At 42.9% G+C, this 25082-nt stretch overlaps 1 protein-coding gene across 1 annotated transcript in view; it reads left to right on the top strand.

Moving 5' to 3' along the window:
- The window catches only part of LOC124796278 (structural maintenance of chromosomes protein 5), a 183611-nt gene that overhangs the window by 133405 nt on the left and 25124 nt on the right, over positions 1-25082 (top strand). Inside the window, exons 12-14 of the mRNA XM_047260396.1 lie at positions 5943-6106; positions 14484-14613; positions 23807-24053. Of these exons, the coding sequence (XP_047116352.1) occupies positions 5943-6106; positions 14484-14613; positions 23807-24053 (541 nt within the window). The remainder of the gene's footprint in view (positions 1-5942; positions 6107-14483; positions 14614-23806; positions 24054-25082) is intronic.

Here is a 25082-nt window from a genome sequence, read left to right as displayed (position 1 = left end):
CTCTTTAGGAAACTTGGTTTCCAGCAATGCGAACCCCCGCCCTCCGTGGCTATCAGGGTTATTATAAGAACCGGGCTGCTTATGAAAGGGTGTCTGGTGGCGTCTGCCTCTATGTCCTTGACACTCTGCACAGCGAGTCTGACCCTCTCCAAACACCTTTAGAGGCTGTCGCTGTTCGGGTGTGGATGCCACAGGCTGTTACCGTCTGCAGTCTTTACCTTCCACCGGATGGTGATGTCTCGCAGCATGTCCTGGCTGCGCGATAGCCCAATTGCCGCCACCTTTCTTGCTATTGGGCGACTTCAACACCCATAACCCTCTGTGGGGTGGGTCAGTGGCAACAGGTCGAGGCGCCATCGTTGAGCATTTATTGTCGCAGCTCGATCTCTTGATTTTAAATGATGGTGCCTTCACACACTTCAGTGTGGCACATGGCACATATTCCGCCATTGACCTTTCAATCTGTAGCCCTAGCCTCTTACCGTCTGTCCAATGGAGTGTGCATGACGACCTGTGTGGTAGTGACCACTTTCCGATCTTTCTGTCACTACCACAGCGTCACTCTTCTGGGCGCCCTAGCAGATGGGCTATGAATAAGGCTGACTGGGACTTGTTCTCCTCCACTGCCGCTCTTGAGCCTCTCTCTAATGACGACATTGATGCGGTGGTTCAATCGGTCACCACTGGCATCGTTACTGCCGCCGAATCTGCCATTGCCCGCTCCTCTGGGTCCCCTCGGCGGCGGACTGTGCCTTGGTGGTCGCCTGAGATCGCTGCAGCGATTACAGATCGCCGGCGGGCGCTACAGCGTCACAAGCGACATCCCTGCATTGAACACCTGATCACCTTCAAACGGCTGCGTGCGCGGGCCCGCCGCCTTATCCGCCAAAGCAAGCAGGAGTGCTGGGAGCGGTACGTGTCCACCATTGGCCTCCATGTCACTCCATCGCAGGTCTGGGCCAAGATTCGACGCGTCTACGGCTATCGGCCACCTGTCAGCGTCCCTGCGCTCTCACTGAATGGAGCAGTTTGTACTGACTCCGACGTCATTGCAAACCACTTAGCAGAGCATTTTGCTATGAGTTCCGCTTCTGCGAATTACCCTAAGGCCTTCCGCTCCATTAAGGAGCGGATGGAATGTCGGAGCCTTTCGTTTCACACCCACCATCCAGAATCGTACAATGTTCCATTCAGTGAGTGGGAATTCCGCAGTGCCCTTGCCGCTTGTCCTGATACCGCTCCTGGACCAGATAGCATCCACTGCCAGATGCTGAAACACCTCTCAGTGGACTGCCAGCGACGGCTCCTCGACCTTTACAACCGTATTTGGGTCGAGGGTGAGTTTCCGTCGCAGTGGCGGGCAAGTATCATTATCCCCATTCTGAAACCAGGCAAGAACCCTTTGGAGGTGGACAGCTACCGCCCCATTAGCCTCACCAACGTTCTTTGCAAGCTTCTCGAACGGATGGTGAGCCGGCACTTGACTTGGGTACTGGAGTCTCGGGGCCTTCTGGCTCCATCTCAGGGTGGGTTCCGTAAAGGCCGCTCCGCCGCCGACAATCTGGTGAGCCTGGAGTCGGCCATCTGTACTGCCTTTGCCCGCCGTCAGCACCTGGTTGCTGTCTTTTTCGACATGCGGAAGGCGTACGATACGACATGGCGTGATCACATCCTTTCTACGCTTCATGGATGGGGTCTTCGGGGCCCTCTGCCGCTCTTTATCAGAAATTTTCTGTCGTATCGTACCTTCCGCGTGCAAGTCGCAGCCTCATATAGTTCCACCCACGTCCAGGAGAACGGTGTGCCACGGGGTTCTGTTTTAAGTGTCTGCCTGTTTTTAATAGCCATTAACGGGCTCGCTGCGGCCGTGGGAAATTCTGTCTCTGCTTCCCTGTATGCTGACGACTTCTGCCTTTATTACAGCTCTACTGGCACTGCAGCTGTTGAACGTCAGCTACAGGGTGCTATCCGCAAGGCGCAGTCTTGGGCTGTAGCTCATGGGTTCCAGTTTTTGGCAGCCAAGACCTGCGTAATGCATTTCTGCCGGCGACGCACTGTCCACCCGGAGCCGCGGCTTTATCTTGCCGGCGAACTTCTTTCAGTGGTGGAATCACACAGGTTTTTGGGGGTGGTTTTCGATACCCGGTTGACTTGGCTGCCTCATATCCAGCAGCTTAAACAGGCGTGTTGGCGGCATCTAAACGCTCTGAGATGCTTGAGCCACACCCGCTGGGGCGCCGACCGATTTACCCTGTTGCGGCTCTACCAGGCGTTAATCCAATCACGTCTGGATTATGGGAGCCTGGCTTATGGCTCAGCATCCCCTTCTGCGTTGCGGGTGCTGGACCCAATACTACACAGCGGGATCCGACTTGCCACTGGTGCCTTCCGCACCAGCCCTGTGGACAGCATCCTTGTTGAGGCAGGTGTGCCTCCACTGCGGTTACGACGCCAGCAATTACTGGCTGCTTATGCTGCCCATGTTTTTAGCTTGCCCGGGCATCCAAATTACCGTGTCCTGTTCCTGCAGTCGGTCGTCCATCTGCCGGACCGTCGGCCCCGGTCGGGTTGTCCGATCGCCGTACGCGTCAATGAGCTTCTCTGCGGGCTTGGGTTTTACCCTGTTCCTCCTCCTTTCGAGGCGCCTCTGCGTACACCCCCGTGGTGTGTTCCTCGCCCTTGCCTTCGGCTCGACTTGGCACAGGGCCCGAAGGTCTCGGTCCCTCCAGAGGCCTTCCGCCACCGCTTTTATTCCATCCTGGCCACGTATCAGGGCTCTGGAATTGTTTACACCGACGGTTCGATGGTTGCTTGTCGTGTCGGGTATGCGCTAACTCTAGGGGACCATTTCGAACAACGTTCCTTGGCGGCTGGCTGCAGCGTTTACACTGCTGAGCTGGTCGCCATCTTTCGAGCACTAGAGTATATCCGCTCCTGCTCAGGTGAGTCCTTCGTTATCTGTAGCGATTCCCTGAGTGGTTTACGAGCTCTCGACCAGTGTTTTCCTCGTTCTCGTCTGGTGATGGCTATCCGCGAGTCCCTGCATACTCTTGCGCGTTGCGGCCGCTCTGTGGTCTTTGTGTGGACCCCCGGTCATGTCGGTATCCCGGGCAATGAACATGTTGACCGCCTGGCGAAAGAGGCCAAGAGACAACTGTCTCTGGATGTTGGCCTCCCAGAGGCTGAATTGCGGGCAGTCCTCCTCCGAAATGTTTTGGCGCTTTGGGACGCTGAATGGCGCGATCAGATCACGCCCAATAAACTCCGTGCCATTAAGGAGACGACGACTGTGTGGCGGTCATCCATGCGAGCCAACCGCAGGGACTCAGTCATCCTTTGTCGGCTCCGCATTGGCCACTCCCAGGTTGACACACGGTTACTTACTGCGCCGGGAGGACCCTCCTGTATGTCACTGCGGGGCGGCTTTGACAGTGGCCCACATTTTGTTGGCCTGCCCCCTTTTAGCTGTGGTCAGGCAGACATTTGCGCTGCCTGATACGCTCCCTGCCATTTTATCTGATGACCCTGTTATGGCTGCCTTAGTTTTACGTTTTATTAGGGCAGGGGGTTTTTATTCTTTAATCTGAGTGTTTCTGTGTTCTTTTATTGTTTTGTGTTGATTCTGGCCTCTGGCCTCCGGTTTTAAACTGATTTTTGTAATGTGTTTTAAGTGGTTGGCTATTCCTTTTTTTATTTCTATGGTCGGCCAACCACTGTCACACTCTGTGTGATTTTAGTTCGTTTTGCCTGGTCTTTGTCTCAGTTTTTCTTGTTCTGTGTCGTCTGTGCTTTATTCTGTTAATCGTTTTTATTCTCTGTGGGTGTTTTTAGTACTTGGAAAAAGGGACCGATGACCATAGCAGTCTGGTCCCTTTAATCCCACAAACCAACCTACATTTTTCGAAAGTGTTAGACATGGTGCACACTGTTAACAGAGGTCTCAGCATAGGTTCCCAAACATGCAAGTGGCTCAAAGACTTTCAAGTACTAGAACCCAGTACATTGTTGTTGATGGTGATTGTTCATCAGAAACAGCAGGTATCATCAGTTCCCCAGAGAACTGATCTTGTTCTCTGTATACAGACATGATCTGACGGATAGTGTGAGCAGCAATCTCTGACTGTTTGCTGATGACACTGCAATATGGTGGAAAATATCATTGTTGAGTGACTGTAGAAGCATACAGGTTGACTTAGACAGAATTTCTGTTTGGTGTGATGAATGGCAGCTCACTCTAAATGTTAGTGTTAGACATGGTGCACACTGTTAACAGAGGTCTCAGCATAGGTTCCCAAACATGCAAGTGGCTCAAAGACTTTCAAGTACTAGAACCCAGTACATTGTTGTTGATGGTGATTGTTCATCAGAAACAGCAGGTATCATCAGTTCCCCAGAGAACTGATCTTGTTCTCTGTATACAGACATGATCTGACGGATAGTGTGAGCAGCAATCTCTGACTGTTTGCTGATGACACTGCAATATGGTGGAAAATATCATTGTTGAGTGACTGTAGAAGCATACAGGTTGACTTAGACAGAATTTCTGTTTGGTGTGATGAATGGCAGCTCACTCTAAATGTAAGTTAACGGAATTAAGTAGGAAATGTATGAATACAGTATTAGTATTTTGGCTACTCGACAAAGACACATTGACTAAATGTCTGGGCCTATGTTGCAAATCGATATAAAATGGAACGAGGAGGCAAGAACTGTAGTAGGGAAGCTGTTTGGTTGACTTTGGTTTACTGGAAAAGTTTCAGGAAATTGCAACTCACCTGCAAAGGAGACTGCTTATAGAACACCTGTGTGTCCCTTCCCTGGGTGCTGTTCAAGGTCAGAGTAAAGTAAAGCATCAAAGCACATCAGAAATATGCTGCTAGATTCGTTATCAGTAAATGTGATCAGCAAGTGAGTGTTAAAAGTTGCTTTGTGAACTCAGATGAGAATCCCTGGAAGTATGATGATGATCTATCCGCAAAACACTGTGGAGAAAGTTTGGAGAATAGGCATTTGCATTAGACTGCAGTATGATTCTGCTGCCACCAAAATACATTTGCTTAAGGATCACAAAGAGAAGATAGGAAAAATTTGGGCTCTTACGGGGGCATATAGACTGTTATTTTTTCCTTGTTTCATTTGCAGGTAGAGTAGGAAAGGAAATGACTACTAGTGATACATGATTTCTTATGCAGTATGGTGGCTTGTGGAGTATGTACGTAGATGTAAACTGTATGAATGTGTTATTAATTCCAGTTTGCATTTTAAAACGAAACTATGGAATCGAAGAGCATGCAAATATGACATTGTTTTTATATCTAAAAACAAAGATGATTTGACTTACCAAATGAAAGTGCTGGCAGGTCGACAGACACACAACCAACCACAAACATACACACAAAATTCAAGCTTTCGCAACAAACTGTTGCCTCATCAGGAAAGAGGGAAGGAGAGGGAAAGACGAAAGGAAGTGGGTTTTAAGGGAGAGGGTAAGGAGTCTTTCCAATCCCGGGAGCGGAAAGACTCCCCTCTCCCTTAAAACCCACTTCCTTTCGTCTTTCCCTCTCCTTCCCTCTTTCCTGATGAGGCAACAGTTTGTTGCGAAAGCTTGAATTTTGTGTGTATGTTTGTGGTTGTTTGTGTGTCTGTCGACCTGCCAGCACTTTCATTTGGTAAGTCAAATCATCTTTGTTTTTAGATATATATTTCCTACGTGGAATGTTTCCCTCTATTATGACATTGTTTTTAGACATTCGTGTTTGTGGTAGGTAATCATTGCTTGTCTTCAGTATGACAGTTAAGTTTATTTTGCTTTTGGTTTTCATGTTTTAAAACATGAAATTTATTTTCTTGTATTTATTGATGTGTGTTAATTTTACACTTTCACTAATTTTTTGTTTATCTAACTACATTCAGTGAAAGCCATTTCCTTATATATGCTTTAGGGAGTTTGGCTTCAAAACTTACATTTCTGATGTAATTGAAGCACCAGAAGCCATCCTTAAATACCTTCTAAGAACATATGGCCTACATAATATCCCAATTGGAACGAAACAAACTGATGCAACATTTGAGAAGGTGCCTGCAAGTATAAGATTGTTTTTCTCAGGTGAGTGTGGCATACTGCAATTGGAAGATCACATAATTGACTGTTGGTATCTTCTGCCAGCATTTGTTTTATGCACTTGTTTGGTTACAAATTATAGAATTTGATAGATACCATACAATGTTCATATGACAGTGGCCATATAAATAGTGTATTTCAAGGTAACAGTAGATTATCAATATGCACATCATCTGGATCTCTCGTTCTGTTAGATTTTGTCGACCTCGAATTATATCTCATTCACTGCCTTTCTTCTTATGTTGTGATGTAGCTATATGATACCAAGTGACATCTTAAGTGTAAGATCTTTACCATACTTCAGCTGCCATAGTTTGTAGGCTGTCGCATACCACTGAAGTTAAGTCTTACACGTAATACCTTTTGTGATGAGATGATTTTCATCAAATGAAAACTACTTTCAATTTACTGAGATTACTGCAGTTTCAAGTAAAGACCTGTGTTACAGAATAAAAAACTGAAATGTGTCTGTGGTTGACATTTAGAGTTAAAGCTACCTGCCTTAGAAATACAAGAGAAGAATGTAAAATAACTACTCACGGCATAGGAGTGACACAAAGTTGCATACAGGCACATTGAAAAACAGTGAGCTTTCCGACGAAGTACTTCTTCAGAAATAGAAAACTTGCACACATTCACACAACAATAACTCACGCACACGTCATTATTGTCACTGGGCACTAAGTCCATCATGAACTTCGCATTGTGGGATATAAAGAAGAATATACCTACTAGGAGGTAACACATGTCATGTTAGAATGTGTGTGACCCATTGGAGACATCACATATGGAAAATGTACAACTTAATCATAGAAATTAAAGTCTGGCTTAGTATAAAGCAATAAATGAGTTGTCTGTGGCATTCAACTTGGCACTGACTAGTGAATCATAAAGCATGGAAGTAGGTAACAAATGCAGATTTGCCATACTGGCTGCCTTGTATGTGGGTTTTAGGTTATTTTCTCCAGTGAATTAGATCAATGATTCAGTGAGCGAGCACTGCTCAAGGTAGTACAAGCATACTGGCAATTTTATTGGCTACTATTGGTGCAGAGAATGCACTACCTAATTTGTTGTCTTGACTCATGATTGTTAGAGGGATCAGTCCTGCACTATCACTTTGAAGCCCATACATTTAATACAGAATTGATCCTCAAACCATTTTTGAATTCATCACTTCTGTTCATCAATAGTTGATGAAAAGAAGTGATGAATGCATGTCACAGAAATATGTTAGCTGTTAAGTACCCCACACTGCATGTTAATGGTTTCGCATGGTGCACAATGTCAGCTATATTTTGTATTTTGGATATGTACTCATATCTTGTGATATGACAACTGGTCTATAAGACCAGAAATATGTATTTTCGATGATGACCTGTCTCAGATAGGTCAGATGCTTTTTAACATTTCAACATGCACTTGAGAATGGCTACAGAGCTGAAATCACGATTGCGTGCAATAAATGGACAACTAACAGTCACATGGTGGAAATTGCTTCCAAAACATCTATACGACTGTGGTCCCCCACGAAGGAAAGAACAAAGATAACCAACCAACTGAAGACAATTAATGCATTGCCACTTGCCACTAAAGAATTTCTGTACCGACGCATACCGCTGAATCCAAGTTTGGAACCTAACTACTGACCACCATTCAAATTTAAAGCTAATTGTATATATGTATGTTAAGATACTAGAAAACCTAAAATTACAGTGGTGAATTCTTATTAACTCTCGAGTGGGCACGCCGTTTTGTGCTGCTTTATGATAACATGTCCCCGCATCGCATAAGTCATAACACAGAAGTTATGCCAACTCATGTGGAAAGCACTTCAGCACCCACCCTACAGTCCTGATCTTCCTTCATGCCATTAATTGCACCTTCGATCTCTTAAAAAAGGCTTTGAAGGGTCGATGATACCAGTCGGAGCAGGATGTGTGGCATATAGTTACGGACTTCTTCATGCAGTGTGTTTTACCAAACAGGGTATCTTCAACTTGGTGTGTTGGTGAGATGATTGCCTCAGTCCTCATGGCAGTTCTGCCTGATTGGCGTAATAATTCTCAACTGTACAGCCTTCAGATGGAAACTTTTTGATTGCCCCTTACATTTTCTCATGCATATTTGGTTAATGGTTCGATCTGTTTAAACACCTGTTACACATATATATCACAGTGAACTATTTCGAAACCAGTGCTAAAAACTTCTTAATTTTCATAAAATAAGGGAAGACAAGAACTCACCTGTTATTAACAGATATGTGACACATAGAAACATGCAACAGAAATGTTACATTCGTCAACGATGTTTTCCAAGGGATTTCAGTAGTTTTGTTGAAAAATCAATGCTAAGTGAATGCCTACCAGCCAACAAATTTTGTAATTTACTCTTATATGTGAAATTTGGGAAAACAGTATTCATTCACACACCCTTGAGAAAATATAACCAAAAACGAGCAACTACTACCAAGCAAAACAATATGCATGTTCAGTCAGCTCATGCCCAACAAACCTGACAAATGTGGTCTCAAATTCTAGATTGTTGCCAATGTAATGACAAAATATATAATGCTTTCCCATACCTCAGAAAAAAAGCATGCATAGAGAGAAGCAACAACACAGAGAATACATTGTTTTTCACCTCACGGAGCATTTTCTAATCAAGGAAGAAATATGATGACAGATAACGTCTTCATGTCTCCTTAACTTGCTAAGACCCTCAAAAAAACTTCAATAGTTGGTACAGTGAACATGTTCCGTTGTGAACTTCCTAATTAATTAGAGGAGCCAGATGCTGAAATACTCTCCATCACCATTCAGCGTCAGACTGACGACACAGACTGAACCCTCACTGTATACAAAGGGAAAAAGAATAAAAATGACTTTCCTTTGAGTACACTACAAGCTGAAGTAGCAATAAGTAAAGAAGGGTAGAATGAAAAAAGAAACCTGGAACCATAACATTCTAGATTGCAACAAATTTTGAGGTGAATTTAGTGGATCAAATGACCTCTAAAAACCACTAAGGTTGTGTGTGGGAGATGCTTGGTGAATGTCTTCAACTACAACTTGAACATGGTGGGAATAAATCCATGAGTCGCCTACAAAGTAGTAAAGAGCAAGAAAATGGGGAGGAAGTAGTTCATACTTCAGCTGGTGAACAAAGTCAAGGGAACGAAAGAGTGGAGACAGACAAAATAAGAGGGCATGGGACCAAAATAATGAAGTAAGCAGAAGTAGTACCAAATCCAGCATAAGCAACAAGACCGGCAACAACAGTGTAAAGTGTCACGGAGTCATGTGTGGAAAATGTACTTGTAAATCAGAAATCTCCCACGCTAAGTGCAGATTCCATTGATCTGAGTAAAAACTACGACAAAACCATGCGTAGAACACATATGAATATAACATAAATCATACAGTATGTGTTAAATGTGTTTAGAAGGTTCTAAAAATAATTGATAACAGTAAGTTTACAATTTAGGAAACTTGTTACCATGAGCAACTATAAATTGGTAAGACTTTAATAAAAAAAAGTGAGTGAGTACTGTATTAATGATTGTTTTAAATCATTATGGTTATTACTTGCAAAATGTTAGTGATTAACTTACACTAAAATAAATACTTCTTTCAGTCATATATGAAAAAAATTTATGCGGGCTCAAAATGACCCCTTTCCACAGTTTCAGGAATACCAGAAACTCCGCAGTTTTAGTGTTAATACTTTTTTCAGTTTATGTGAACAATTGATTTAAACTTCCAAGACACACCTGAGGATGAATTTTTTCATAAATATTTCAGGAAATATGCAAAACTCAATTGTTAATTTTCGCCTCCAAAAATCACTTCAGCTTGGTTTATTAAACACTGAAGAATGCCATCCAGTACCACATATTAAGACTTTTCAACCATAACATACATACTAGTGACTTGATCATAGCCAGAACAAACACTGATTACAACATCGTCATACAAACATTTATACATAATTCATTTATTAATAATTGCTGCAGGAGATTTTGTGCAGCCTTGGGCTGCTTCTTGCAGTGGGGGGGGGGGAGAAAAAAAAAAAAAAAAAAAAAAAAAAAAAAAAAAAAAAAAAAAAACCACTTGGTCATTTTACCCTAAATAATTATTAATATGAAAAGTCCTTAACATTAAAGGAACAATGTGTCATACCTTGTTATAAAGGAGATGACTCACCTAAAGAGTCGTCGACAGATGCACACACAAAAGGTACAGAGCTTTACTTTGCTTCGGAATGGAATTCCTTTCTGAAGCTGTAGGAGAAAAAAACACACACACACACACACACACACCTACCTGTCTTCCTACATTGTGCTCATTCTAGGGCAGACGAATGAGCACAATGTGGGGAGACACTCGTGTGTGTGTGTGTGTGTGTGTGTGTGTGTGTGTGTGTGTTGATCATATTGCTTTGGTGGTTCAACCAAGCACACATGCCCTGGCCTATGGAAAAAACTCTGCATCAGTGGTCAGCCATCTGCTTACCTGTGTACCTCAGTCGATCGGCTAGCCACCGTGATCTGTCAAAACACTCACCACTGCTTCCCACTCTGTGAGCTGGCCTCTCGTAATGTCACACACCTTCACTTCGTGTTACACTTAACTGGTTAATTGCAGTATGAAGTAACTCCAGATTTTGTTGTTATAATTCAATTTTTATCACAGATCTGTACTTGCGCCAAAATTAAGGTCCATTTATGTGCTTATTAAGATTAACAACTTTATAAGTACTGAATTTTACATTCACCTATGGAATATTTTTTGACTGATGACATGTCACTGTCACTTAGATTTTTAACCTGCTGTTTGCGATCTCATAAACACCATTATTGTAAATATGTGCTGATTTTGATTGCAGGTGTTCTCCTGTGATGACACCATGTGATTGTGACCAGTCTTTTGTGCCTACATTTCATCAATGTGGCTGTTACTCTTCCTCCACTCACCTGTGTGTATAGCCAGCAGTGCTCTATGCAATCTCTTGCCAGGGGTCAAATCCTGTATTGTTCATGTAGTTCGGTACAGTAGGTTAGCCTCAGTAGTGACATCATTTTCGGTTCTTTATCCGAAGTTCCTATTTAGTAAGCTGCTGGGACCTGTTACCGATCGGTCCTCCTACCTATTTTTCTATAGCTGTACCGAGAAGTTTTGGATTTTGGTATGGCACTCTCATTCGGTTCGGTGTGGTTTATTTGCACTTAGAATTTGTTATTTTAAACGTATTGAGTGGTTTTAGCTTCGGATTTAGTGGTTGTGTTACTGAAGAATCACCGGAACCCATCCAGGTGGAAAGTGAGTTCATAGACTACTTTCCTTTGTTAGAAATATGGTTTGTATTGTTGTTACTGTGAATGATTATACCATAAAAAAAAGAAAAAAAAACAGTTTCGGTCAATATTCTCACAAAATACCTGTTATTTTTACGTAATTAAGAGTTTAAAAAATCATTAAATTTCCAAAGGTCAGCTCTGCTTATGTATATCACATGAGTGCTAGCTTAAATTACTAGTGACTTTGCTTACTTTTTTCTGCAAATGGTTTACTTATTAATTGTCAAAATGTGTTTAAAACTTTTAATTAACAATGCAAAGGAATTTTGTGAAGCCTGGTAGAGGAAACCTTCCAAAATGTCATGCATTTATGGCTTATGCCCACATCATTCGGCAACGAATTCAGCCTGCGTTTTCTCGCCTGGAATTATGTGGAATAAAGTGCTGCAGTCAAGCATGTTGTAATAGCACAGTGGATAAGGCAGCGAAGTGCCGTGTCAAAGGTCATAGGTTTGCATACCACTGGGTATCAACATTATTTTTCTCCCCTTTCCGTTTGTAACACATTCTGAGACTTTGTTAATCGTCATAGGTAAGCATATTTTTGAAGTATTCGTGGTTGTTTACACGTAAGAGCGCACTTTCTCATTACTGAGTATCTTCGATTTCGTGACTTCAATATGTTTAAGAAATGAAAGATGAAATTGCTCTGCGTGAAACAACTGACAGTGAAATTTATACTTTTTCTTGTCACAAATAATTCACCATTTTTTTCTGAATACGTAGTGATTTCCGAGTGTGTGGTCAGACAGGAATCTAACAGCACAACTTAAATTACTGCGAATGAAACTAGCAGCAATTGTATTTATACTTTAGCTTGTCACAAGTATTTATCTGCGATGAAATCCTTAACAAAAGTAGACAGAGATCAAAGATTCCCGCCACAATGCTTTTAGGCTATACCTTCATATATGAAGCATGTTGATTCATCGGATGCATGTTATAGACAACAACAAACCTCTGTAGTTGCTCTCGCCATGCACTCTCGAAAAGACTTTTTTTTTTTAATTTTGTTTTTATGAACCAAATTGTTGATGCATCATATAGGGAAGTAGGCTATTTCATCATTTGTTTCTCTAGGAGTGAGTTACAACCATCTTCTATGCGTGTTCTTATTCTTTGACACACTCTTAAACAATTTTTTGGGTTCGTGGAGATGTGTTCTGTCTATGCAACTAACTGAAGGCAGTTTATTTATTGCCATATGCGTTTCACATCTCTTATTTGTGAAGATGCTTCACAAATTAGTTGCTTCAAATTAGTTTTATAGACTGAACGTACCTCCATGAGTTTTGAAGCAAATCAAATAAGGAATGATGGAAAACATAAAAAAATGATAAATTTTTCTGGTGTTTCTATACATGTATTTGTACACTGTGGTACTACACTCCATTCCTAAATCCTATTCTAAAACAAGGCGTTGATTTGAATGAGAATAAAATGACATAACATCACATTTATGACAGTTTCCAGAACACAGTCAATATTCTATTGTTGTCATGCATTCACGGAAGCACATGGTCAGCGAAATTTGAACAGTATTACGTAATCTAACCACACTTTTCGGTACTGTAAAGAGTAGCGTGCCTATGTTGGCTGCTAGCCGCTTCGGGTTCGTGGCGCTGCGTGCGCATCTGCGGATCTGAGGCAGATTGCTTTTGATTGGTTGGTGCAAGGAGAACTGACAACTGCATTTCGGTTTTCTAGGACCTTTTGGCATCACTTCTGAAATGCTTGCAGAATAATGTTGGGGCTCTCCTTCGAAAACAAGACCGTATGGTGAACTAGCGTGCTGAACTGATCAGCAAAATTGGGGAAAGATACAGAATAGGGCCCCAGGCAAACCATATCTTGTCAAATTTTCAAACAAACAACCCCAATGTCTGATCATTTATTTCATTGTCCCTATGACTACCCAATGATCCTGCTTTTTCAACGCTCCCCTGGTTCAAAATGTCTCCGCTGTAGTAGTTAGCTCTCCAAAGAGGTTCACCAAGACAAAATGCAACTTTTAGATTTAAATCAACTACATGTCCCCTTGACATCACAAATTTAAATATTTTAACCTGCTGCACTTGAGTATTGATACTTAGTAACTTTCATCCCACTCATGCTAAAGAGATTACATAAATAAATATCAAAACAAATAAATAAATTGATTACTGACTAATCCCCAGGGATGGGAGGAGTTGTGATATCTGTACAGTAATGATGCTAGTAGTAATAGTAGTAGTAGTAGTAGTAGTAGTAGTAGTTTATTCATGCACATATTACAACAACTGCACATATCTTACGAATGACACACTAAAAAGAATATGTTGCTTGATGGTAAAACATTGTGAGCATTCATTCCTCCAAAATTTATTGGTATGATCCTGAAACACCCTGTATGAAATTCGTTCTGTCTCTCAGCTCTCTTTATCCCCATAATGAAGTTTTCATTTTTCGAAGTGTAGTATTCAATATATGCTTCTGGCAATTTGAAGTTTAGAGAAGCCTTCAGACAACTCTGAGAATCTGTTTATCATTATTTTGTATGAGAGTTGATCTTGTAAATTTTTAGTTTTCAACCTCCTCTGTTGTCAAATTTATTTTTTCAGCTACCATATTAGCATGCACAGTCCTGTGTAAAATTGTTTTCCTGTTGCTTTTTGTTAGTCCTCATTAATACCTGTAACAATGGTTTGTTATGAACTACTACATGAGTAAATTCTTAAGAAATTTTTTCGCTCTCTTTCCAGGATGTATGCATAAATTTATCTTTCCTCTTGTTTGTATTGTAATCACAAATGACCATTGTGTTGCTTTAAACTACACACATTCCAAGTCACACAGTTTTGAGCAGTGATACAGTGTTTTGCCACCCCCCCCCCCCCCCCCACATTGATACATTTAAATAATGTAATAATAATAAACCTAAATATAGCATTCTGTACAGTATTTTTTGGTGTTGTCACAACTACATTAAAACTTGTCCTTAAATATTAATTTTACTTTCCTCAGAAAGCAGCAGATATTCTGCCTCTCACTCAATATATTCCGGAGAAAAGCTTACGGAGAATAGTCGTGTGACAGAAGCAAATTATTTCACACGATCCATTAGTATTAAAGAAATACAAGTAATAGAAGAGAGGTAAGACATGTAGATGTTAACATTTGTGCTTATGCTTGATTGGTATTGTGGAATGTTACAATACTGTGCTTTTATTTATCACATAAATTATCTACGAATGTAACAACAGAAGTTTCATTTTTAAACTGATTTTAGTGAGCCACAAAAGGGAGTCCAATTTCGATATCACTCTTCTTCCTGGGCTCAATCTCTTTCTCAGGTCATCTTCACATGTTCCAACTCTGTTACATATTTCTCCCCCCAAATTATTTATAACATTCACAATTTTTGATGGTTACATTATCTGATGTACTGATTCCATTCCCATGTTGAAGTATTCTGTCTTTTTGATGGTTAACTTCAGTCACCATTACTGAGGAGTTCTATTAATTTCCTCTTCATTGGTCACAGCTGCCACCTGTGAAGGGAAGTGTATGCACACTGTAGTCTTCTAACTGAATTCCCTTTCTACTGAATTTATTTTTCCAGTTGTGCAAGGCGATTTGTAGACATGTTTTGAATAAATTCTCCTTTCCATCATCAGCTGCACATTTCAGAATGCCCTTTTTTATATCAAAACACAATTTTAAAAACATTTTCTGATTCCTTATGTAATGTACACTGGTTATAAGTGTCTGGTATGTACTAACTGCACCCATCATAAATTATTACAGGAAACATAAAATGATCTGTGTTGTGAAGTATGAATGTATCTTTACACACTTGTGAAAAAAATCAGGCCTAACAAAAAAGATGAAACTTAACGGGTTTGTGGTTTTAAAAAAGTCTTTGATAGATAACTATTTCTCTCCTTTAACGCTCTTCCATGCTGCAATATCCCTCCACTTACGCAAACAGATAATATCAGCTGGCATCACTTCCTCCTGCTCACTAATGTACTGCAGTGCTGCCTCAATCATCTTGAACCCTTCCAAATGCGCCACGAGGTTTTTCCTGTCATGTAAGTTTGCCTCCTCTTCTTGCATTCCTTTCCCTGTGTTACTTCCTCCTGTGTCACCCTTTTTACGGTATTGTAGTCACTTAGTTCATCAACTTCATCAATTGCAGTCCATTCTGTGATGTCCTCTGCATCGACATCCTCATAGTGTGGTACATTTTTGAACAATGAAACAATATCATTGTTTCCATCTCTGACCTCAGTTTCAGACATGGATTCAAAGTTAAAATGTTCACCTTCATGTTCTAAAAGAATTTGCAAGACCTTACAAGTGGTATGTTAGAAATCTCTTCATACACTTTGCCCAACCACCTGGGGTGGGGTGGGGTGGGGTGGGGTGAGGTGAGGTGAGGGATGGAGAGAGGTGGGAGGCAGGCAGGGGGTTGTGGGAAGTATCTAGTGGCTCGTAGGAGAGTGGGGAGCCGTCTTCAGTAGGTGTGAAATTGCATGCCCAGCTGTCTGCCACATACCCCCTACCTGCACCTTTAGCTAGCCCACAGACGACTCCCCACCCTCCTACAAGCTGCTAGACACTTCCTCCCACCTCTCTTCATCCCTCACCCCCACCCCCACACTCCATCTCAGCCCAGTACACTCACCATGGGCCAGGAAATAGCTGGCAGCTGACTGAGCACAATGTAGGGAGACATGAAACTTCCTGGCAGATTAAAACTGTGTGCCAGACTGAGACTCGAAATTGGGACCTTTGCCTTTTGCGGGCAAGTGCTCTACCATCTGTGTGTGTGTGTGTGTGTGTGTGTGTGTGTGAGTGTGTGTGTGGGGAGGGGGGGGGGGAGTTTAGTGACAGTATGTATGTACACGTATAAAACTATTTCCAAGACTGCTATAAAGTTATTTTGATATTTGATATCTGTTCCAAGAATATCTAATAATTATGTTGACATATGCACAATTTTGACATTTTAGCAAGTCTGTGGTGACAGTATAAGAAAACAGAATACAAGAATCCTATAAATGGTAATTAATTATTAAAATAAATTTACGGTAATCCTGCGCTGATGTGACACAGAGGCACAAGAAAAAGATCATCATCAGTCCCCTACAAAGTAGTCTCCTTGGTAATGCACACACTTCTCCCAGCACTTCTGTGATTGTTGTGCCTTTACAAATGGTGATCAGCTGGGCTGTTACATTCTGTGAGATGTCTTGAATCAAACTGGGTTCCTTTCAGGGTCATTTTCAGCTTTGGAAACAGTTAAACGTTGTTACACAGAGTCGTGTTGGGGGAGCCAGAAGCCTAACTACCGTAGGAATGTTGTGTTTGATGAGGAGAGTCCAAATCAGATGAACAGAATTTGAGAGTGTGCACTATTATGATGGGGCTGCCAAGTTTTGGTGCCCACAGATCTGATCATTTATGCAACATCACATCACATCACGAGGTGGCCAAAAGTCCTCCTGGTCATTCTCCTTTGCAGTGGTTTGGTCTTGTGGTTGATGACGCAACACCCCATGAAAGTTGAAGAAGATGGTCAATGTGACCTTGACATTGCTGTGGTCCTGCTGTGCTGCTTTTGTCTCAATGATGTCGCATGTTTCCACTATAATAATGATGTTCAGAAAATTGGAGTTACATTTTGCATTGTCCAGCACATGCTGCACAATTTCCAGACTGCATTACTTCTCATCCATTGCCAGCTGTTTTGGTATGAATTTTGCAGAAACTCTACTTATGTACAAATCATTGGCCAAAACTGAATGTACCCGTTCAATGTTCACCCTTTCCATGTTCGCAAGTTTTTGTACTGTGATATGACGGTAGTCCACAAACAAAGTCTGCATGTTCTTAATGACATTGTCTTTCAGCTTGTTGAAGGTCTGCCTGAACTCGGATTGCTGTCCACTGATGTGCTGGCATTTTTGAAGCAGTTGTACCATTTATTTATCTGTGGATTGCTCCTGAAAGCCTATTGAATCTGTGAATGGTTTCAACTTGGATATCATCAAGCTTTTGGCAAAATCTGTAACAATATCACTACTCAATTCATTCCATAATTTCACAACTTATTGGAATCTGATGAGCACTCATTGCATGTCCTCACTTGTAGGCTGTTCAAGTCTTGGTTCTGCCCAAATTTTTATTGACGTCATCCCATTATACAGCTGATGGTTGTCCACATTTGCAAATGAAAATATATTTCATGTTGAACAATATTTGGTACTTTCTCAACACACCTCATATATGAACACAACATGGCACCTGAACAGGCATGAGAAAAACTTTGTAAATGTCAACTAATTTCTCTGTCTCTTATACTGGTTAAAATAGTGGATTTCTGTGGGCAGACAAAATTTGAGTATCAGTTGTTGCATGTAATACAGTGTGTACATAAAGTCCGGGAACACCTTCAATTATTTATTGCACAAGAAATATACATTGTACAGATGCCATACACATAGCATTTTGAAGAGAAACTCTGAAAGTTGTTTTTTTTATACAAACATTTGATATGTGCACCATGAGTGACTCACCCTGCGGGTCCGGAGGCTAGAATAGGCCCAAGGTATTCCTGCCTGTTGTAAGAGGCGACTAAAAGGAGTCTCACACTTTTCGGCCCTATGAGTTCAGGTACCATTCTATGGTTTGACCTGCCACTTTCAAAATTCTGCAGAAGTGCAGGCCATATGGGGAAGGACTCCTAATGTGGTGCACAAGTGCCTTTAGATTCATTCTCCTGAATCTTGTCGTGGCTTTACATCTCCACCTGCTCTCCTGTCCTCTTTCACCTCAGTGACAATATCGGATTTCTCTGCACCCAGTATCCAGCATGGTAGCCAGTCCATTGTGGTGGGGCCATCATGTACCCATTTGGTGGTAGCCCCCTGACAACACAGGGATCGCACTGCTGATGCCCGAGCTGTAAACTCCCCACATATACTGAGGAGTAGATGCCTGTCTTCCTGGGGCATCAGGACTCCCGGCAATGACCATCATGCCAGTTGGCCTTTGCTGTGGCTGGGTCGCACCTGTGGGGAGAGCCCCTGATCGGAGGGGGTGGCATCATAGTGGATAACACACAACGAAAAGGACTAAGTCATCTCGTGCTGGTGGCCATATGGCACCAGCGGTCTCTAAGAAGGGCAATATAGAATACAATGCCTACAGGTATGACCCTAAATTGTTTCCCTCCCTCACTACACCATGGGGGGAACGTAGAGCTACAGAATGGAGAGAGCCATATTCGCCTTGATTTTTAGTCTGTAGCAGAACCGATAGGGACTCTCTTTCTACCTACTACGCCTAAATTTTTCATTGAACACCTTGATAATAAGTTTGGGAGAAGTGACAGTGCTGTCCCAAGATGCAACATAGGCGCAGTCTTGATTCAGATAACATCCCCAGCCCAATCCCGAGCGTTACTCGCCTATGTGACAACCAGGGTGATATTCCTGTTTCTGTCACTCTCCATAAAAGCCTCAACATGGTCCAGGGGTTTATTTTCCATCATGACCTTCTCTTGCAATCTGACGACGAGCTCCACGCCAATTTAGAGTGGTGGGTTGTTCATTTCATCTAGCGCATTTACGGGGGACCCCAAAGACAACAGGGTTTGCTACTGGTGCCTTCATCTTGGCCTTTAAGGGTGATTCATTGCCTGAAGAAGGTCAAGGTGATAGTTTACCGCTGTGAAGTTAAAACCATATGTCCCTCCCCCTATGCAGTGCTTTAAGTGCTGGAGGTTCGGGCACATGTCTTTCCCGCTGCACTTCCAGCGCCACATGTCGAGACTGTGGATGTCCACTGCACCCAGATCCTCCATGTTGCACCACCCTCCCACTTGCATCAGCTGTGGAGAGCACCGTCTCCCCGGTGCTCAGCCAGACTGCCGAGTACTCCAAAAGTAGTGGAAAATCATGGAGTACAAGACCCTGGACCGGTTGACTTACACGAGGCTAAATGTAAATTCAAAAGATTACACCCCATTCGATTGACGTCGCCGGCCAGAGTGGCCAAGTGGTTCTAGGCGCTACAGTCTGGAACCGCGCGCGACCACTACGATCGCAGGTTCGAATCCTGCCTCGGGCATTGTATGTGTGTGATTTCCTTAGGTTGTGAGGTTTAAGTAATTCTAAGTTCTAGGGGACTGATGACCTCAGAGGTTAAGTCCCATAGTGCTCAGAGCCATTTGAACCATTTTTTTCGGTTGACGTCAACATTGCTGCAGCTACATCACCATCATCGGTCCCAAGTTGCCAGTGGTTCCTCACTCTGTGCCACGAACAGTGGGCCCTCTGGGTCACCAGAATACATCCACCCCCTTGGTGGTAGGGGTCCAGGATCCAATCTTCCTCCGTTGCTCCTAAAGCACCTACTTCAGGAGCAAGTCCCCCCCCCCCCCCCCCCCCCCCCCCCCCCCCCCCCCCCACAGAGTCCCCTCCCCCCTGCCAGAGAAGCAACAGCCTCCTCCAGCTCCTCTCATGCGAAAGGGGTCCCTTGGGGCCCTCTTTCCCAAAGTCTCCACTTATGCCATGGTGGACACTCGCCAATGGCTCAAGGAGCCAAAAGCTGCTGGATGAAGAGCTTCACGGTCTTCCTCCGTGCCTGAAGCTGCTTCGTAGAAATCTTCCCAGCAAGCCCCTAAAGAGAAGCGCGAGAGCAAGCAAACTAAGAAGTAGTCTGCTAAGGAACAGGACCCTCTGGTAACCCCAACACCACCACTCCCTGTCAATTCAGTATCTGAGGAAGCAGTGGAGATCTTGGTGTCCCCTGCGGACCTGGATCTCACTGATGCAGTTGGAGGCAGCCAGTGCCCTGAGGCATAACCTGCCTCCTTGTGCGCTTCATGCCTTCCCAGCCTCACAATAACGTCATCCTCCTGTGGAATTGCGGCCCTTTTGTCCACCACCTGGCTGAGCTACGGGCAACTGTTAAACTTTACTTCTGCATTCTGCATTGCCCTCCAGGAAACCAGGTTCCCGGCAATGCAGACCCCTGTCCTCCGTGGCAATAAGGGATATTTCAGGAACTGTAGGGACTATAATAGTGTGTCAGGTGGAGTTTTCGTCTATGTCCTGAACTAAGTATGCAGTGAGCCTTTGCCCCTTCAAACCCTCTTGAAGCTGTGGCTGTCAGTATAAGGACACAGGAAATAACTGTCTGCAATGTGTATCTTCCTCCAGATGGTTGCAGTACCCCTGAATGTATTAGCTGCACTGAATGATCAGCTCCCTAAACTTTTCCCTTCTTTTGGGAGATTTCAAAGCTCATAACCCCTTGTGGTGTGGCACAGTTCTTACTGGCCGAGGCAGAGATGTCAAAAATTTACTTTCACAACTTGACCTCTACTTCTTAAATATTGGGCTGCCACACATTTCAGTGTGGCACATGGAACATATTCGGCTATTGATCTCTCGGTTTGCAGTCCTGGCCTTCTCCCATCTATCCCCTGAAGAGCACATGACGACCTGTGTGGTAGTGATCACTTCCCCATCTTCTTGTCACTGCCACAGCGTCAGGCCCCACAGATACCTATCCAGTTGGGCTTTAAACAAGACAGACTGGGAAGCCTTCACCTCTGCTGTCACCGTTGAATCTCCCCCACATGGTAACATCGATGTTGGGTTGAACAGGTAACTACAGTGATCATTTCTATGGCAGAAAACGTGATCCCTTTGTCTTTATACCTAGGCCGCAGCTATGCCTGGTATCTTTCAACATGGCCTAAAGGCTCAATTCATCCCACGGCTCTCCGACTGTCACTTCATCTCAATTCTTGACACGTACCGAGGCCATGAAGTGGTTTACACCAATGGCTGATGGTCATGTAGGCTTCGTGTATGTCCATGGAGGACATATTGAACAGCATTCCTTGCCCTATGGCTGCAGTGTTTTCAGATGGCTCTGAGCACTATGGGACTCAACTGCTGAGATCGCAAGTCCCCTATAACTTAGAACTACTTAAACCTAACTAACCTAAGGATATTACACACATCCATGCCCGAGGCAGGATTCGAACCTGCAACCGTAGCAGTTGCACGGTTCCAGACTGTAGCGCCTAGAACCGCTCAGCCTGCCCGGCCAGCACAGTGTTTTCACTGCAGAGCTGCTGGCTTTATTTCGTGCTCTTGAGCACATCCATTCATGCCCTAGGGAGTCGTTTCTTCTGTGTTCTGACTCTATGAGCAGCCTACAAGCTATCGACCAGTGCTACCCTCGTCATCCTTTGGTAGCGACCATCCAGGAGTCCATCTATGCCCTGGAACGATCCGGTCGTTCAGTGGTGTTTGTGTGGACTCCAGGACATATCGGAATCCCAGGCAATGAACTTGCTAACAGACTGGCCAGACAGGCTACACGGAAACCGCTTATGAAGATTGCCATTCCAAAACTGACCTGTGTTCGTTTTTATGTCACCAGGTTTTTCATCCTTGGGCGACGTAATGGCGTAGTCTCAGTATGCACAACAAACTGTGTGCCATTACAGATATTATGAATGTATGGCAGTCTCCATGCGGGCCTCTCGTCGGGACTCTGTGGTTCTCTGCAGGTCCGCATTGTTCACACTTGGGTGACCCATGGTTACCTCCTGTGCCATGAAGATCGCCTGAGTGTCAATGCAGCACCCAGTTGACAGTGGCCCGTATTCTGGTGCACTGTCCCACTTTGACTGCCCTGTGACGAAATCTTTGGTTACCGGATTTGGTGCTGCTAATTTAACTGACAGTTTTACGTTTGATTCGTGAGAGTGGGTTTTATCATTTGATCTAAATTTTAGCGCATGTCCTTTGTCCCTCTGTGTCCTCCACCCTTGTGCTTTTAGGGTGGAGTTTTACTGTGGTGCAGAGTGGGCTGGCGTCTCCTATTTATTCTCATTGTCAGTCAGCATTGTCGTTTTAATCTCTTTTACCTATTTCTTGCATTTCTGTGCTTTTCATCTCCCCTTTTTTCCATTTAAGTGTGTGTTGCCCTTTTGTCGTTCTTGTGGTTTTTCCTTTCTCTCCATTTTGTGTTGTCAGTCTTGCTTGTTTTATTCTCAACCTTGTGGCATTGTTTTATTCGGAACAAGGGGCCGATGACCTAGCTGTTTGGTCACTTCCCCCCTCTTTTAAGCCAACCAACCAACCATGATTGACCTGGCAGATATCAATACGGTAATCGAATTCTTGCCATACCCGTCCCAGCATGACATCATCAACTATGGCAGTCGTTTCCCGTGTTCCCTCCCGGAGCTCTGCTACATCACATGTTAGAGGCGGTACATTCACCATATCTTTAATGTGTCCCCATGGAAAAAAGTCAAATGAAATGAGATCTGGTAGTCAGGAGGCCTTTTCATGAAACAGCTGTCCCCTTCTGTGGCACGGGTGATCCTTCAATGCGGCAGCTCTGTGTTCAGGTGCCCACGAATTTCATGATGAAAATGAGGTGGAGCCCCATCCTGCTGAAAGATGAACGGAGATTCTGATTGCATTTGAGGCATCAGCCATTGCTGCATCATGTCCATGTAGGCTCTCTGTGAAGAAGAATGGCCCGTTCAGTTTTCAACTTGACAAGGCACAAAAAACATTTAGCTCAAGTTCAATGCATTCGTGTGAATGCTTTGTACCCCAGATTCAACAATTATCCCTGTTCACTTTCCTATTGGTGTGAAAAGTGGCTTCATCACTAAAAATTAAGCAATCAACAATGCCGTCGCATTCTCATTCAGTTTTTGTAACTGCGAACAAAACTGAAAACGCTTGCCTTTTTCATTGTCATTGAGCTTCTGCCGCAGGACTTTCCGCACTTTTATTGGAGCCATTTAGAGTTCATGGGATGCACAACGCACTGATTTCTTTGGACTCCTAATGAGTGTGTCTCGTACATGCTCCACATTCACTTCACTCACACTGGGACGTCCGCTTCTCTTTGCCGGGCACAAACAACCTGTCGTAACAAATTTGTTGTGCCAGTGGTAAGTGACCTGCCTTGTTGGTGGGTTCTTACCGTAATGGGTTCTAAACATATGTTGAACAGCTGTAGCACACTTGTTTTTGTCCAACTCCAACACACACAAAGCTCACCAAACTACGCTGTGGTGGTGTACATGAAAAAAAACTTTCAGGGTTTCTCTTTAAAATGACATACGTATGATATCTGTACAATATTTGGTTCTTGTGCAATAAATAATTGAAATTGTTCCTGGACTTAATGTACACCCTGTATATGGATCATGCCAAAGTTTTCACTACCAATAAGTTCCCATTACATGAAAGAAGACCTAATTCAGTATTTGGCTGTTTCTTTCTTCATAGGAAAGAAAAATTATTACAGGAGAAGCAGCAAATTTCACATGATCATCACACAGTGGTACAGCAATTAATGCATCAAGAGAGCAAATTGAAAGAGCTTGTTAATAAGAGAAAACAAATACAAGAAATTGTGCAGAATCGGCAGGCACTCGGTGCACGCATTAAGATTAAGCAAAATCACATAAATTCACTTGAAAAGAATAAGATTAATATTAAAGAGGAAGAAGAAAAGTTCAAAAAGACTGTTAAGGTGAGTGTTATTCAGACCTTTGTGATAATGGATTTCTATGATCTTTCTGGTTTGATTTTCTATTTCAGGTTATGATGATTTTGAGATGTATTGAGAGACATATGTAGCCTTGTATAGTTTTCAGAATAATTTTGACATTTTGATATGATACATTAATTTTTGAGCCGAAATTCTCATATAAACACGCTAGTTCAATGACAGAGTTGTAATGGTAAATTTAGGTAATTACAGGTAAGCACTTTTTGCTGTAAATGTTTTTTCATGATTTGAAATGTTGTTTCCATTTCTCCCGCTCATACTTCCAAGGCTTCTTTATGTACCCTATTTGCTGTAACCCATTTACACAAGTATTTAAAGCCATCGATAAGTTCTGTTGTTCCGTATATGGTGTTAAACTAAGTTTCATTGACTTTGATATGTGACTTTATTTCTGTTCTTTCAAAAGGTACTTGCAGGCGATTTGTTCTGCCACTTACTTCAGAATATTAATTTGTTTTGCTGCCATTTCTAAATATTCTGTCATTATACGTATATCGTCTGCAAAAGTTGTATAGTCTTCTTCCAGGCCATTCTTCTTAGCCCCAATCCTTAAATGTTTAAACAGATTCCTCTCACCATTCTTGTACTATTTTATCATGTAATGAAGATGAGTAGTGGTAATCCATCTTCCTGTTGAATCCTTGTTCCGATTACAAAGGGTTTAGAGAAACTTTGTAGAAATTTTATTTTGGTCTCTGTGCTAATGTTACTTCATAGTAGTTTTTCATTAAGTCCCATTTCAGCCATTATGTTAAGTAGTGCATAATGGTCGATATTCGTTGTTGAGGTCTTCAGTCCAGAGACAGGTTTGATGCAGCTCTCCATGCTACTCTGTCCTGTTCCAGCTTCTTCATCTCCCAGTACCTACTGCAAACTACATCCTGCTGAATCTGTTCAGTGTATTCATCTCTTGGTCTCCCTCTAAGATTTTTACCCTCCACACTGCCATCCAATACTAAATTGGTGATCCTTTGATGCCTCAGAATGTCC

This window comes from Schistocerca piceifrons, chromosome 4 (genome assembly GCF_021461385.2).
Source record: "Schistocerca piceifrons isolate TAMUIC-IGC-003096 chromosome 4, iqSchPice1.1, whole genome shotgun sequence".
Lineage (NCBI taxonomy): Eukaryota > Metazoa > Arthropoda > Insecta > Orthoptera > Acrididae > Schistocerca > Schistocerca piceifrons.
The sequence above is the reverse complement of the archived record's forward strand: the minus strand, read 5'-3'. Positions and strand labels throughout refer to the sequence as shown.